The sequence below is a fragment of the Sardina pilchardus genome, chromosome 14 (assembly GCF_963854185.1).
Source record: "Sardina pilchardus chromosome 14, fSarPil1.1, whole genome shotgun sequence".
Classification (NCBI taxonomy): domain Eukaryota; kingdom Metazoa; phylum Chordata; class Actinopteri; order Clupeiformes; family Clupeidae; genus Sardina; species Sardina pilchardus.
The window spans coordinates 8,902,436-8,919,719 of record NC_085007.1 but is presented as its reverse complement, the minus strand read 5'-3'; the positions used below and the strand labels follow the sequence as shown (position 1 = coordinate 8,919,719).

Below are 17,284 nucleotides of genomic sequence, written 5' to 3'. Positions count from 1 at the left end.
TAAACACAATTATTTGTTAATGTCAAGTAAATCAATGTATTTATTTATACAATATGACATTGGACAAAGATATGGGCCTATTTAAGTATGGCAGTTAGGCCTACATAGGTCTACTCTAAACAACCTGTGAAGACAATCATCATGACTACTGTATATTGATCAAATGAAGATCTCCTCTGCTTTAAATAAAAAATAATTAATCCTGACCAATTGCTTTATTCGTTTTATTTTGTCATGTTAGATAACCAGGTGTGTTATATTTAGCATGTCTGGAAAATATTCCTATCTTTTTGATAACATACTGACCTTATGTAGCACTATCATCGTGACGTTACACTCGACTAGCCAATCAAATAATCAGCTTGTCGCTCTGATTTCTTCTGACATCTGTGGTAGTTGCACAAGCTCGCACAAGCTAGCTAGCGGCATCATCACAGAGCCAAGATGGCAGCACTTTTCAAAGCTCGGAAAGGTCAGTAATAAAGTGACAATTCTACATATGACTTTCTACGATTTTTACAGGTTAAAGGTATAACAGCTTGATGGTTTAATTGTTCATTTGGAAACGATGGAATTGTACTCATGATTAAGACATTTGACGCACATGAAGTATGCTAACATTACCTAAGATATTTTGCTAGCTTGAATCTTCCAGATTGCTGGCTGCTGCTGACTGCACTGCTAGGTAACCAAACTAGCTTGCTATCAATAGCTAGCTGACTGTGCTTTCTGCATGTTTTCCAACAGACATGAATTCGCTGTTGGAATGGCGTGTTTTTTGAGTATCTGCTAGTGATAAGGTTATTTTCCAATGCATTTATTTCATGAATTGTATGGTTACTTGTTTCCTTTTAATCCACGGAGTTAACTAAGTTTTGACAGGCTCTTCTTCCTCAGTGGGTTTGAATAAGTACTGACGTTGACATAACTGGCTGTCGAGTTACTGGAGCTAGGTAGCTGCTACCCAATTTATATTAATTGTGCTGTAAAGTGCGGTAGCAAGTATTCAGTTGTGCTCAATAGCATGTAAGTCCCCTATTTAATATTGTATTGACGGAAATTCACGGACACTTGTCCTCATCAAATTCTAGACACGGCTAGCGTCTGTCAGTAGGCGCGCGCCCTCACTAGGAGAAAGGTGACAACGCACTGTAACCTCTCACCCAGTTTCCATCATAGTGTTATGAAAACGTACATGCGTACATCTTTATATTTCTCTCATTTATCATAATTGCAATTCTAACAGCCCCGTGCTACTACGTTATTGCCTCACCCTTAGCCTACAGTATATCAGCCAGATCAGAGCCGTTTTGAATCAGTAACTAATATCTGGCTTACGCTGCCTCATAGAGCCTCAAGGTCTGTTACTGCCTGTTAATATTCACCTGACCCTACCACACAGTTGCATTAAGGTGTGTTGATTATTTATAACGTTTGTCTTCCCTTAGTGCTCACTATAATGCAGATGGCATAAGAGAGGTAGGGAACTGTGGGGCATCTGTAAATGTGGGCGACTTACTTGATACAAGTGTGGCGTTTGCCCTGCCATTTGGTCAGTGTTATTCCTGTGTTAAAGTGGTCAGTGTTTGGTCCTGTCCTGACTCTGAATGCTGTCGTCTCTCTCTCTGTGTTGTGCCCGCAGCGTTGGGCCTGGCAGTGGGCTGCAGCAAGCGCTACCTCACCCAGCTCGCCGAGCTGCCAGAGATGCACCAGATGCTACGGCAGACGTGCCGGGACTACGCCGACAGAGAGCTGGCTCCCATCGCCGCAAAGCTGGACAAGGAGCACGTCTACCCAGCCAAGCAGGTAGCGGAGCGTCCAGGGAGCACAGGGGTCAAGGGTCATGGAGCTAGCCGGTGGTGGGTGGGTGGGTGAGACTGAAGTCATTTGGGGGATTCAACTGAATACACCTGTGCTGTTGCTAGTGTCCGCACTCAGCAGATATTGTGGCTTGTCTGTAATTTATTTATTTGTATAGCGCATTTAACGTGCACAGAGTGCAACCCAAAGCGCGTTAACACACAAGACAGAGACCGTGCTCAGCGGAGCGGCGTAGTCGCCAGCTTACCCGTGACAACAAGACATGAACAGCAAACAAATTTGCGAAATAACAAGACGATACAAGACAAAAAAGATGCCGGACGTAGCGGTGTGATCGCCAGGGAACTAGCCAGTGTTGGTGGGTGGGTGGGTGAGACTGAAGTCATTTGGGGGATTCAACTGAATACACCTGTGCCGTTGCTCGTGTCAGCACTCAGCAGATGTTGTGGCCTGTCAGAGACAGTGATGATGAATTGAGCTTCTGTTGTTGCCCTCAGATCCGGGACCTGGGCGAGATGGGTGTCATGGCGGTGGAGGTTCCAGAAGACCTGGGCGGAACGGGGCTGGACTACCTGGCCTACGCGCTGGCCATGGAGGAGGTCAGCAGGGGCTGCGCGTCCACCGGGGTCGTCGTCAGCGTCAACAACGTGAGTCTGTTGTCATGGAGAACCCTGTGTTGATGGGATGGCATATGTTGTGACCTGACCGTGTGTGTGTGTGTGTGTGTTTTTTAGGCAGTGTTGGGAGTGTTGTGTGCAAAGTGAAGTGAATTGTCTATTTATTAGAGTAATGCTTTGTGTGTGTGTGTGTGTGTGTGTGTGTGTGTGTGTGTGTGTGTGTGTGTGTGTGTGTGTGTGTGTGTGTGTGTGTGTGTGTGTGTGTGTGTGTGTGTGTGTGTGTGTGTGTGTGTGTGTGTGTGTGTGTGATTTGGAGTTAGGTAACACGAGGAAGATATTGCTGATGGGTCATTCCACCTCAATTCAACAAATGCCTTCTGCTTGACCATCTCAGATTTCCTTCAAAATTTTACCACCTAAAGAGTAACCATTTAAACTAACCTAGCCAAAATATTAGATTGGTATACCTAATACATCCAGAGAAAAACATCTTTGAACATGGTACCCCCCTTCTGATTTTTGGCACATTGGCGCCCTCATCTCAATCTGCAGCAAAGTTCAGATGTCATTATCTCAAAAAGTTTTCAAGCTAAAGACTTCAAATTTTCTGTGAACAATGATTGCTACCTATAGATGGCACATATTCATTCATAGGCCGTATGTATTGATACTGACTATGTTTCAATCTTGTGAAATCAGAAGAAAAATTGCAGATGTTTTTCAAACCCCCACATTGGGTGCACCATTACACAATTTATAAACAAAATGTTTGGCAAATGGTTATGTCTCTCTACAGAAGTGTTTAAGCTATCTTTGAAAAAGTAATTAAGAGGTGTCTATATAGCTTTTTTGTTGGAAGTATTGTAACACAAAACTAAAAAATAATCAATTTGGATGATATTGTATCTCCCCATTACAGAGGTATGACAAGCTATACCAATGAATTGAACACATCTCCAGAAAGAGTATGAAATGGGCTTTCAGACTGTGAAATTTCAAGATGGTATTATAGCTGCAGTTATTTAAATTTTATTTTTTAAAATATTGGTCTATTGCAACAATTAGCATTGTTTTTTTGTGCTATTATTTCATGATTTCATAATCCTTGTCTTATTCCTAAGTATCAGATGTTTATGTCTTATTCTGTTAAACATTTATTTTTGAATTTACTTGCTGGGTGATGAACTAATTACATATTTCCTGTATTTCCTAAATAAATTGCTGCTGCCACTATTTAATGCCACTAGATGTCACTATTTAGTGATATCAGCAATGTGTTGTTATAGTAGACCAATATTTAAAAAATAACATTTTAATAACCATAGTCATAATACCATCTTGAAATTTCACAGTCTGAAAGCCCATTCCATACTCTTTCTGGAGATGTGTTCAATTCATTGGTATAGCTTGTCATACCTCTGTAATGGGGAGATACAATATCATCCAAATTGATTATTTTTCAGTTTTGTGTTACAATACTTCCAACAAAAAAGCAATATAGACACCTCTTAATTACTTTTTCAAAAACAGCTTAAACACTTCTGTAGAGAGACATAACCATTTGCCAAACATTTTGTTTATAAATTGTGTAATGGGGCACCCAATGTGGGGATGTGAAAAACATCTGCAATTTTTCTTCTGATTTCACAAGATTGAAGCACAGTCGGTGTCAACACATACCGCTTACGAATGAATATGTGGAATCTATATGTAGCAATCATTATTCACAGAAAATGTGAAGTCTTTAGCTTGAAAAATTTTGGAGATAATGACATCTGAACTTTGCTGCAGATTTAGATGAGGGCGCCAATGTGCCAAAAATCAGAAGGGGGGTACCATGTTCAAAAAAAGATTTCTCTGGATGTATTAGGTATACCAATCTAATATTTTGGCTAAGTTAGTTTAAATGGTTACTCTTTAGATGGTAAAAGTTTGAAGCAAATCTGAGATGGTCAAGCAGAAATTTTCTCTAAAATCCGTTGAATTGAGGTGGAATGACCCTGATATTAAATTGCATTACTCATGGAAGTAGATAGAAATGCAGATAATCTTGTTCTTGTGAACTGGAAAGATGTATCAGGAAAAAGACTTGAATTTCAGAATGTGTAGCTCATTGTCTCCTCCAGAAGATGAGCCTCTGTGGCGTCTGGTTTATTCAAGTAAATCTTGAACATTATATGATACTTTGACATAATATGCGTGACATAATATGTGTAGCACCCACCCGGCTGATGCATGCAGGGCAGCCATTATGCCCTAGAACGTTTACCATACGGCAGCTTGAGGTTAGGTAAGTTCACTGTGAGTGAACAGCTGTGTATAGATCTCTAATGCACAGCGATGTTGAAATCAGTGTAAGTGAAAGTGGATCAGCTGTTATGTATTATAAATACATATACATAAGCTGAGCGTTGGCAGGAAATATGGGTTAATGTTTAGCTTGGGGTACCTCTAATCAGCCCCTGGTTGTCCTCAGTGAGGGATCATTTTTAGATTCGGTGCATCGGTGGCAGTTTTCTGTCAGATTGGGTTAGTAAAGTTTATTGAGACTAAAAAGCTATGTATGGATCTATAATGCACAGTTGTGGTTGAAATCAAAGGGTGTCAGCTGTTAAATGTAATCACAATATATAATATATTACACTCAAGCTGAATGTTGGCAGCAAATATGGGTTAATATTTAGCCTTGGATAATTCTGCACAGTCATGGGCTGTCCTCAGTGAAGGGTCGTTCCTGGAATCCTCAGCTGGATAAACAGGTGACAAAGTCCCCAGCCATCTGAGGTGACCACTGTCCCTGACCAGTGTGTGTGGCATCAGGAGACGGCCTGGACACACTGGCTTATGAACAGTCACAGAGAATTAAGTGACCTCCTGTATGCCTTACTAGACACTTAATTAAACACAGATGCCAACTTTATCAGGAAGTCTTCCTCTAACCTGTGGAATGTATCTCAGTCATGCTTGTATGATAAATGGAATATCTTGCGGTTAAATTAATGCATTTACTACATATTGGAACTAGAGAGGTGCATTCAAATTTGCCAAACAGTGGCGAACGTCCGTGGTGAGCATGTTTTGAACAAAATGAGCGCATTTCCAAAAATGGCGGAATATCCCTTTAAGTGGAGATTTTCACATGGTGAAATGTTGTGCTGCAGTCTCTGTATATCGGCCCTATCCTGAAGTTTGGAAATGACGAACAGAAGGCGAAGTGGATAACCCCGTTCACTACCGGGGAGAAGGTCGGCTGCTTTGCCCTCAGTGAACCAGGTAGGCACAGCACCACACCAGCAACAGCCACGAACGTACACTAACATCAGTCTGAACATACTGTACACTAACGACAGTAAACAACCTGAACACACACCAACAAGACTAACCAGCCTGAACAACACCAGCATCAGCCTGAACACACAATAACACTAACCAGCCTGAACAACACGCATCAGCCTGAACACACAATAACACTAACCAGCCTGAACAACACGCATCAGCCTGAACACACAACAACACTAACTAGCCTGAACAACACCAGCATCAGCCTGAACAACACCAGCATCAGCCTGAACACAGAACAACAACACTAACCAGCCTTAGCACACAAACACCTAGCTAACCTTGTTGCACCCGCATAACATCACACCAACATTATACTTAACACACACCAACAGCAGACATACAGTATCCTACTGCACTTTATCCCCAGAGCATCCTGGACCAACATCATCATTGATACAATATATTATCAGTATAGTATAGCATAGTATAGAATCAGTATATCAGCCATAAAGGGGGCGACTACGGTAGCCTTGTGTGAAACCACTGGGTCCATTAGCTTCTGCACTAAGCCATTCAGCTGATAGCGCTAACTCGACCAAGGTTCGACCCAGGGAAAAAAAGCTTCTGGGGCGGGGGGTAGCCTTGTGTGCAACATGCACCTGTGTGTAGTACAGGTGATGCACTCCGCAGCACAGGTAACAGCCCCGTGTGTGGTGTGGTGTCTCCCTTGCACAGGTAACGGCAGCGATGCAGGTGCGGCGTCCACCACAGCGCGTCAGGAGGGGGACGAGTGGGTCCTGAATGGAACCAAGGCCTGGATCACCAACAGCTGGGACGCCTCCGCCACCGTAGTGTTCGCCACCACAGACAAGAACCTCAAACACAAGGTATTGTGCACACACACACACACACACACACACACACACACAAACACACACACAAAAACACACACACACACACACGTGACGCTGAACTATGAAAGCCCACCGTTTTTGTTGTAGCAACACTGGTCACCTGAACTATAGATTGGCGCCTGAGGAGGATGTTGATGAAGGAAAAAGACACGACTGGAGAAACTATATTTCTTACGCTTCTTTCCATTTGTCTCTGAAAAAGAACATGCTGCATAAGTCGGTCATCTTGTTGTCCAAAGAGGAGCGTTCCCTGTTGACCAGATGAAGTAGATGAAAATCCCTGTGGCAGTGATTTAGTGTGTTAATCCTATTATAATATGGTTATGGTTATGGTTGCGGTTGCTTAGCAGACCCCTTTGTCCAAGGCGACATACAAGCAAAAGCAATACAATAATTGAATTTAGCAGTTGATCAGACTAGTGTCGAATAAAGACAATCGCAACATAAACAGTAAACAGTATCAATATCAGCAAAGCTAATGAAAATATACAATGACTAGATAGGAGAATAGTAAGTAAACAAGTCATTCAATGAATAATAACCCCAACCATGGTGGCGCTGTGCTTGTGTTGTGTCCCCTCCTCCCCCTCCTCCCTCCACCCGCAGGGCATCAGTGCCTTCCTGATACCCATGCCACACCCAGGCCTGTCGCTGGGCAAGAAGGAGGACAAGTTGGGCATCCGGGCATCCTCGACCGCCAACCTCATCCTGGAGGACTGCCGCGTCCCGCTGGACAACCTACTGGGCAGCAGGGGCATGGGCTTCAAGATCGCCATGGTACGTCACGTCACTGCCACCCTCTCCCAACACCACCCTGCACTACCGTACTTCGCTAAAGCCCTGTTCACTTTAACGCCCACTTTGCCTGTTGCTCGTTGCATCAAAATGTTGAAATAGTTTGCTGATTGACGTTTCGTGTCAACAGAAGTTATTTCTTCTGCCGCCCAAATTTATTTGCCATTTTATCGATGATTACATCTATGCAGCACGCCGAAGCTTGTATTATGGTTAAGAACCAAACCAGCTTTTGTTAAAATCTACACACCTGAAAAATGTAAGCTTAATTTATCAAATGTTATTTTGAAGTGTTAAAACGCTCTACACAGTCATCTGGTATAATTGATACGATTGGCTATGAGCTACCTACAGACGTATTCGATAGACATTCGTAGTACCCAATAAATGGCTCTGGGCATTTGTAAATCACGCTTCAAATAAATAAATTTGAATATGTGGTTCCCAGACCCCAAATCTCAACGTTGTAGATTGAGATGAGGTCTGGCGTTAGCCAGGCTAGTCGTTAACTACACGGTGCTCTGCGCTGTGATGATCCATCATATAGTTCCTCACTATGCAGGGCCCTAGTAAATGAGTGAGTGAGTGGAAGTTCTGTACACAGACACGGTGCAGTCGTCTCTCTGCCCTCTTGCTGCAGGGCTTTGATGGATGTCTGGTCAGGATGTGAACACTGAATCCTGTTGCAGTTTTTGCCTCTGACCTTGACCCACTGACCCTTTGACATTGACCCTTTTAATTGCCCTTGTAGTGAGTAGGTGCCTCTCATTCAGCGTTTATACGTCCTCCCTCGCTCCTCGGGCCTCGATCCTCACTGATCTACATAAAGAATGATGGGGCGGCAACAATGGGATAGTCTATCCATTCCTCTATCTTTCTTTATGTAGCTCAGTGAGGATCGAAGCCAGAGGAGCGAGGGAGGACGTATAAATGCTGAATGAGAGGCACCCAGTGACTCCGATCCCCCTCACCTGCCTTACCACACTCTTAAAACGAATGTGTCAAAAAACAACTCATCTCTGTGTCCAGATAGGGACAACACAGTTTGTGTTGTTTCCAACAAATTGCTTTTGTTATTTGTTACACAATATGTGTTGAAAGCAACATGACCTGTGTTGTTTTTTTAACACATCTCTGTGTCCAGATAGGGACAATACCGTTTGTGTTGTTTCCAACACATCTGTTTTAAGAGAATACCTCACCTGCCCTCACCTGTCCACACCTGTCCACACCTGTCCTTGTCCCCCTCGTCCTGCAGCAAACCCTGGACTCTGGGCGGATTGGGATTGCAGCCCAGGCTCTGGGCATCGCGCAGGCTGCTATGGACTGCGCCGCCGACTACGCGCACAAGAGAATGGCTTTTGGGGCTCCCATTGGGAAGATGCAGGCCATCCAGGTACACTTCTCTGCTCAACACGCATACATGCATACACACATACTCACTCACACACTCACACATACGCACACATGCACACTCACACACACACACACATGCATGCACGGCACGCACACCCAGACACACACACATACGCACTCTCATACACGCACACACACATACACATGCACACATACACACACACACACACACACACACGGCACGCACACCCAGACACACACACATATGCACTCTCATACACGCACACACACATACACATGCACACATACACACACACACACACACACACACATGCATAGATGCACACACACTTACACGCACATAAATACAATCTCAACAGGAATGCATGTGACCTGACCTGAGGTTGTATTATTCTTTAAGTGTGAGGTGTGTGTGAGTGAGTGTGTGTCATCTGTGTGTGTAACCTGTGTTTATAACTGTATGTGAGGTGTGTGCAACCTGTGTGTGTGTGTGTTTGTGTGTGTGTGTGTGTATTTAACCTGTGTCTCCCTCCTGTCCCAGTTTAAGCTAGCAGACATGGCTGTGGCTCTTGAGAGCGCTCGTCTGCTCACCTGGAAGGCAGCGCTGCTAAAGGACGCCGGTAAACCCTACTCAAAGGCGAGTTCACCATGGCAACTTCCCTCTCTCTCTCCCTCTTTCTGATTCCCTTACACACACACACACACACACACACACACACACACACACCAAATTGTGCCTGCAGAGCCAGAAGTACAGACTAAACATGCACACACTGACACTCACCCACTTTAGTGGACCTAGGTTGCGCTCTTGCTCGTTGTTAGCCTCTCACTATTCCGTAGTGACCTTGGTTGGTTGTTTGGTTTTTGCTTGCCTGCTGTTGACCTCCTTCCATCCTCTTGTCTGTCTGCTACAGGAAGCTGCCATGGCCAAACTGGCTGCCTCCGAAGCTGCTACTCAAATCGCCCATCAGGTAAGAGTGAGCTCTGCCCAGCAGCTGCTCTTCCACAGCCTCAGGAGTGCTTAAAAGATCAAGGCACGCTCTGTTTCAAAACAGTTAAAAAGCCTTGTTTGTCATGGCTCGATCATTTTAAACCTTTGAAAACACCCAGGGATCACTATCATCAGGGGTTCAAATGTGTGTTTTTGAAGGTTTAAAATGACTAAGCCATGATAACAAAGGCTTTGTAACTAACTGTTTTGAAGCATTAGGCCTACCTTGGAACTTCTTCTTTTGGATGATCAGTTTCCCATCCAAAGAGCACCACAAATACACTATATTGCCAAAAGTATTTGCTCACCTGCCTTGACTCACATATGAACTGTGGGCCTTTGGGCCATCCCCAAACTGTTTCCACAAAGTTGGGAGCATGACATTGTCCAAAATCTCTTGGTTAATGCTGAAGCATTCAGAGTTCTTTTCACTGGAACTAAGGGACCAAGCCCAGCTCGGGGATGGCCCCTGCCCGTTCCAACATGACTGTGCACCAGTGCACAAAGGAAGGTCCATAAAGACATGGAAGACAGAGTTTGGTGAGAAGAAACTTGACCTGCAGTGTCCTGACCTCGACCCAATAGAACACCTTTGGGATGAATTAGAGCAGAGAATGCGAGCCAGTCTCCTCGTCCAACATCAGTTTGTGACCTCACAAATGCACTTCTGAAAGCAAAGATTCCCATAAACACACTCCTAAACCTTGTGGAAAGCCTTCCCAGAATAGTTGTTGTAGCTGCAAAGGGTGAACCGATGTCATATTAAACCATATGGATTAAAAATGGGGTGTGACTGAAGTTCATATGTACTTTTGGCAATATAGTGTATACAGTCTAGAGTCCAGAAATCACTCCTCTTCAAACATGTTGTGATTTGTTTTTTGGTGGGTTCAGGCCCGTTATATTGCATTTAGTGTTTTTTTTAATAATAAAAGAGACGGTAGTTATAGAGAGGAACCTTTACTACGTGCTTTCGGTCTGACGCCGTTTGTGGCTTTGCTCTGGTGTGTGTGCAGTCCATCCAGGTTCTGGGAGGGATGGGTTACGTGACGGACATGCCGGCCGAGAGGCACTACCGCGACGCTCGCATCACAGAGATCTACGAGGGAACCAGCGAAATCCAGAGGCTCGTCATCGCCAACCTCGTCCTGAAGGAGTATCAGATGTAGGACAGAAGGGACTGCAAGGGACAGGAACTTCCTGAACTAATTATACAAGAACTAATGATGCTTTTCAATGCCTGGGTTTTTACCCCCTCCCTGTACCATTTGGTTACCTCATATTACATCGAGCCAACAAACTGTTGTCCACTGCATTCGGAGGTCCGAGAGCAGAATTTTGAGGGAGGCAGTGCATTTCTGGCGCCAGATTGCTTCCGGTTCAGAATGCCTCTTCCAAGTTCTGGCAGTGGAACACCCCGGAAGGTTTGTCTCGGCTGCAGTTCCTCTGGTGTCCACAAGAGTGCAGCACTCTCTCAACTCCTGTTGCTTTTTCTCCTTGTGCCTGGGACTTCTCCACAATACCTCTTTGGAAAGACAAGCTCACAGTCTGTCATGTTCTGCTTTTTCAGGACATAATATATTTGGCTGTACATAATGTAGGATACAATGTTTTTTAAATAAATTGCCACGTGATGATTCATTATGGATTTACCACCTCTCTTATGATAGCCCTGCCAGTTATAATTTAAATGAATTTAAGCAAAGTTACTGTGGAAGGACCAACCACAGCGGGTTACATATGGAAGGAAATCCCTCTCTGTGGCCAGTGATATCATTATCGTAATGCATTCTGTTCATTATTTAATTGTTAGTGGTTCATATTTGAGAAATTCAATAAGAATGCAGTAAAAAAGCATGCAATATATATATAATTCTTTATTCCAGACCCAGGGAGATCCATATCACAGTAAAAAAAAAAACACACAGGGTAAAAATACAAACATACAAAGAGACCTCAATGTTCAACGTCTTACATACAGACAAGTCCGCCAATGGTTCCACAGTCTGGAAGAGAATCTGTAATAAATAATAAATGTCATGAATCTATACATCATATTTCGCAGAACTGCAGAGCATGGAGGCACAGCAACACTGACAAACAAATGGCTTGCACTGGCGCACTGGCAATAAGCCCAATACACCGAGGCTTGACTGTCACAAATTTGTAGTTAAACTTCAGTAAATTACGACTACTACTAGTACTTTAGCACAAGGAAAAGATTTAAAATGCGATGATGCAGCGCAACAAAGTGCATACTCTCTCGCAACAAACTCTCAAAACCCACAAGCAGAAAGGGACCACTGAATCCCCCTACTAAATCCTGATTGTCACATTGACAGTTGAAAGCTATTCTCGCGTCCATGCGACTTGTTTCTGTGTGGACCTGTAGCACACACAGGAAAGCAAGAGTCGCCAATAAATCAGAGTAGGAAACTGAGTGAACGTGAACGTGCACACACTCTGGTGGTGCAGGGGAGGGTTCCGTTGCAGACTGGGGGGGGGGGGGTCAGGAAATGGGACCTTGGCCTGATTAGGGCGTTCTCTCTCTCTCTCTCTCTCCCTCTACCTCTCCCTCTCTCTCTCTCTCTCTCTCTCTCTCTCTCTCTCTCTCGCTCTCTCGGGCTCTCTCTCTTTCTCTCTCTCTCTCTCTCTCTCTCTCTTTCTCTCCTGCTCTCTCTCTCTCTCTTTCTCTTCTCTCTCTCTTCTCTCTCTCTCTTTCTCTTCTCTCTCTTCTCTCTCTCTCTCGCTCTCTCTCTCACTCTCTCTCTCTCTCTCTCTCTCTCTCTCTCTTCTCTCTCTCTTCTCTCTCTCTCTTCCTATCTCTGCCTATATCGCTTAATCTCACCACTGCATCGCAGGGACTGGGCGCCATGATGGGAGCATCATCCCCAGAGTGCTTCACACTCGCACCCCGAACTGGGTCAGATGTTGCCACTCCTAGGGCCCAACACACACACACACACACACACACACACACATACACACACACACACACACGTTAGATTGAGCTCTTCCTGATGGTGGTGATAGGGGCTAAAGGAGCACTGTCCCCAAGCGTCCCACTTCACGCTCGCACCCTCAACTGGGTCAGAGGTTGCCTGTCCTGGATCCCAGCTCACACACACACACACACACACACACACACACACACACACACACACACACGCCAGATTGACCCTTTCCTGAAGTCGGCCATGATGGCTGAAGGAGGACAATTGTCCCGCTTCACACTTGCACCCCGTACTGGGTCAGAGGTTATCGCTCTTTTAGGCCCCAGATCTCACACACACACACACACACACACACACAGACGCCAGATCGGGCCCTTCCTGATGTCGGCCATGATGATAGAGCTGAAGGAGCACTGTTCCCAAGCGTCCCGCTTCACACTTGCACCCCAAACTGGGTCAGAGGTTGTCGCTCCTAGGTCCCAGCTCATACGCGCACACACACACACACACACACACATGCACACGTGCAGATCGAGACGTTCCTGACGGTGACTATGATGGCTGAAGGAGCACTTTCCTAGAGAGTCCTGCTTCACGTACGCACCCTAAACTGGGTCAGAGGTTGCCGCCGCTATAGTGCGTTCATGAGCAACTGGGAAGTGGGAGAATTTTATAGTGGGGCAGGGGGGTTCACAAAACTCGCAACTGAACTGGGAAACTCCCACTTTGAAGAAAGAGCTTTGAGAGAGCTCCCAGAAGAATGTTTTGATGCCACTCATAGTGAAAGATGAAAACTGGCACTTCTTTGTGTAGTTATATTATACTCATAAGTGCAGGTGATTGTGATATTGAACAGTACTTCCCAGAGTACCTTGAGTAACTAGGTGATGTTAGCTTTCTGGATAGCTAGCCTATGAACATTTTAATATTGTTGTTGTCAGGTGAATGCTCTCAGTTTGGAAGTCTGGAGTTCCAAAATGTGGGTACTTTGCCGCTTCCCAGCTGCATTAACGCACCATTAAGACCCCTTCTTGATGTCGGCCATGATGACTGAAGGACCAAGCGCCATGCTTCACACACGCACCCCGAACTGGGTCAGAGGTTGGCGCTCTAAGGCCCCAGCTCACACACACACACACACCCCAGATTGACGCCTTCCTGATAGTGGCCATGATGGCTGAAGGACCACCGTTCCCAAGCACCATGATTCACACACACGCACCCCGAACTGGGTCAGAGGTTGGCGCCTTAAGGCCCCAGCTCACACACACACACACACACACACCAGATTGACCCCTTCCTGATAGTGGCCATGATGGCTGAAGGAGGAACGAATGTTCCTCTTCACACTTGCACCCCGAACTGGGTCAAGGGTTGTGGCTCCTATAGGCCCCAGCTCACACACACACACACACACACACTCACACACACACACATTCAAGCCAGATCGACCCCTTTCCTGGCAGTGGTCATAGTGATTATAATCAGGATTGCAGAGCATTGTTTTTGTCTGTGAAGATAGAGCTGATAGCTGGCAACTGATACCTTTATGGCCAGAATAACAATCGCCCCATGAAGGCTTCAGTAGGCCACTGGCTACGCTTCAAATCTGGGTCAGGTTGACGTAGGTTTTGTCCAGCGGATGCGAGCTGTTTTGTCATCCGCGCAGATGCTCAGCTGTTAATGTCACTTAGTCACGATCCACAATGTTGTCCTCTGGGACAGAGCAGCATTGGACTTCATGACCTGAAGACGATGCTCTTAAAACTGTGGAGCCATTTTTTTTAAATCACTAAGATCAAGGACGTAGGGTGTTATTCCACTTGACTGTTTTTAAAGGCATTAACCACAACCCTCCCTCCTGTTCTGATAGCATCAAAGGGTTAGTGCTGTTATAAGAGACGTAAACGTTTATTAGTGTGTAGCCTACATCGCTGTGCACTTTCTCTGAATGCAAGAGCTGCAGTATTTCTGGTCACACAATGAACATTGGCATTGTATTTGTCTTTGAGTGCGTGGACATAGTACCTTTATTTACTAATCTTGTCCTATTGCACTTTGTTTTATCCATGGTCTACATGGAGACGAGGCAGTGAAGTAGGCACTGAAGCCGAAAGAGTTTATGAAATTCCTCCGAAAATCAGAATAGTGCAGGATTTAAGAACCATCAATCATGTGGATTTAAAGTGATATGGCATGTTTGATTAGTTCTCCAGGTTGTTCAAAGATATTTGTTATCAATACACCCATCATGCTCCCTCCCTTTGTCTCTCTCTCTCACTCTTTCTTTCTCTTTCTCTCTCTATCTCTCAGTCACACATACACACACATACATCTTTGTCAATAAATGTATATCAGTACAAGACATTAGACAATGGCTCTTTACAGCTAATTTGCATATAGAAATTGACAATGTAATTCAATCAGATGTATTGATCATTATCAGGCCTAATTGGTGGATTTTCTGGTTGCTATTAAGCCTACCTACTGTATCTTGGGAGAAGGGTACTGCTCCCTCCAGTGAAAATTCACTGCCAAACATTTATTATCTCAGCCATGAAATTCCAGCCAAACTTCCAGCATGTTAAACGTTAGTCATTTTTCATTATGAATGTGAATTCAACAAAAATGCTCTCTCTCTCTCTCTCTGACACACACACACACACACACACACACACACACACACACACACACACACAATACACACGATCTTTCTTTGTCAATAAATGTATACCAGTGCAAGAGATTTATAATTTGAAAAAATGTACAAGACAAGTTTATTAGACAATGACTCTTTACAGCTCATTTATACACATGAAGTGACAATATAGTTACAGCACAAGTGGATCATACAAGACAATTCCTGAACCTGATTGTTTATTTTTTTGAAAAAAAAAATACAGAGGTACTGACCATATGAGCTACATCAAAACATATTTACAATACAGTCGATTTGCTAGATCGGCTACTCATAAGTATAATTGCACAATTGTTGTGATAAAGGGTGCAGCCAGATATAGGCTATGCATCGCTGGTATGCACTTGACAAACAATGGAGGCTATTCATCGTGCTATATGGAGCTGTTAATAAGCAGACCGTGTCTAATTACCAAGGGTGAAACAGTCTTAACGGATGGACATTTTGGTTACAGGCAATTGAACTTGTAGGCCGATTGAAATAATAACCTAAACACAAATATCACTAAACAAATTCAGTTTCAATGGAATGGAATCTCTCTCATTCTCTCATCCAACTGACTAGAAGAATTTGACAGACACACAAAACAACAACAACAAAAAGTTTCAGACTTAGGGAGCGGTTCCTCTCATAGCCTACTTGTAAATGTAAGTAGCCTACTGAGTCCATCCTTGACGGGGTGCTTGAAGATGTCACGGAGACATCAAGCAACAGCTGTCCTCGCGGTGTGCGCTCGAGCACCCTGCAGTAGTAACTTGCGCGTGTCATCCATTAAAGTTTCGTCTGACAAAAACAAACCTTCGTGAGAGAGACCTAACTTAAACATAATTTCGCTTGTCGTAGTCTCCATTTTGAGTGACGCTCTTTGTTGGGGCATACTTTATGGGATATGAGGACTTAAACTGTTGAGGACAGGAGCAACATAGAATGGTGCCTCCAATAAGTAGAAGTCCGGCTCCCGCCCATCCAATGTACAGCGCAGCCCCGATCTCTCGCTTATTGGCCGGCATAATCTGCGGGTTGTAAAAATCCGAGATTATGTTATTCGCCATCCAGCAGAGGGGAATCAGCACGAACAAGCCGCTGATGATGTAGATCACTCCGCCAGCGTTCACCACCTTCGCCTTGGTGGTCTCGGTCTTGATGCAGTTGGTGCACTGAGCGCCGGCGATGGTGAAGGTGAGCCCCAGCACGCCCAGGACAGCAGAGATGACCGTGAGCGCTCTGGCCGTCTGTATGTCCGTGCCCAGCGCCAGCATGGAGTCGTGCACCTTGCACTGCATCTGGCCAGTGCTCTGGACAACGCAGGACATCCACAGTCCGTCCCAGATGTTCTGCGCTACGACGATGTTGCCTTCGATGAACGCGGAGACTTTCCACATCGGCAGGCCGCACGCCACCATCACCAGCAGGGTACCAGACGCGCACAGCCCCAAGGCGAGGAATTCCAAACAGGCAGAAATCATTTTTTTTCTGTTTTCTTTTATCCGGTTCTGCTAAAATAAATGCACGTCTTGAGAAAGTTCAGGAAAGTGAAAGCCGTTTCTCTGTAATTTCTGAAAACCTTTCAAACATATCCCATCCGCAGCTAAGAGTGTCAAATCTTTGGGCAAAGAAATTTAAAGCCACCGTTAAATTCTCTTGGGAATTTATACCGGAGTCTGACAAAGCGTCTCAGCCTCGACCAATGAGATCATAGCCGCATCTCACAGCAGCCAATGAAAAGTCAGCAAAGTTTGAGGAAAACAGACAACGGGAAACAGAACATGGATCGTATTTATGGGGAGATAAGACGGTGATAACGGCAGGAAGACAATAGATATGCGATTTAA

The 17,284-nt window shown here is 44.7% G+C and overlaps 2 protein-coding genes across 2 annotated transcripts; one reads left to right on the top strand and one right to left on the bottom strand.

The window, feature by feature from the left end:
* The first annotated feature begins 380 nt into the window (after nucleotides 1-380).
* acads (acyl-CoA dehydrogenase short chain) lies at nucleotides 381-11,441 on the top strand. The gene is made up of 10 exons (XM_062553698.1): nucleotides 381-472; nucleotides 1,643-1,806; nucleotides 2,319-2,468; nucleotides 5,600-5,711; nucleotides 6,456-6,607; nucleotides 7,241-7,411; nucleotides 8,688-8,825; nucleotides 9,348-9,443; nucleotides 9,724-9,780; nucleotides 10,817-11,441. Exons 1-10 carry the CDS (start codon nucleotides 445-447, stop codon nucleotides 10,967-10,969), a joined length of 1,221 nt encoding a protein of 406 aa, XP_062409682.1. The 5' UTR covers nucleotides 381-444; the 3' UTR covers nucleotides 10,970-11,441.
* A 4,059-nt stretch (nucleotides 11,442-15,500) lies between these two features.
* On the bottom strand, nucleotides 15,501-17,077 carry cldn5b (claudin 5b). The gene has a single exon (XM_062553701.1). It carries the CDS (start codon nucleotides 16,916-16,918, stop codon nucleotides 16,271-16,273), a length of 648 nt encoding a protein of 215 aa, XP_062409685.1. The 5' UTR covers nucleotides 16,919-17,077; the 3' UTR covers nucleotides 15,501-16,270.
* Between the last annotated feature and the right edge of the window lie 207 nt (nucleotides 17,078-17,284).

Excerpts from the sequence above, each read along its gene's own strand:
- acads (XM_062553698.1), top strand. The coding sequence starts at position 445 with ATGGCAGCACTTTTCAAAGCTCGGAAAG. Across the intron at positions 5,712-6,455 it reads CTTTGCCCTCAGTGAACCAG|GTAACGGCAGCGATGCAGGT; the intron begins GTAGGCACAGCA and ends TCCCTTGCACAG. Across the intron at positions 9,781-10,816 it reads CTACTCAAATCGCCCATCAG|TCCATCCAGGTTCTGGGAGG; the intron begins GTAAGAGTGAGC and ends GTGTGTGTGCAG.
- cldn5b (XM_062553701.1), bottom strand. The coding sequence starts at position 16,918 with ATGATTTCTGCCTGTTTGGAATTCCTCGCCTTGGGGCTGTGCGCGTCT.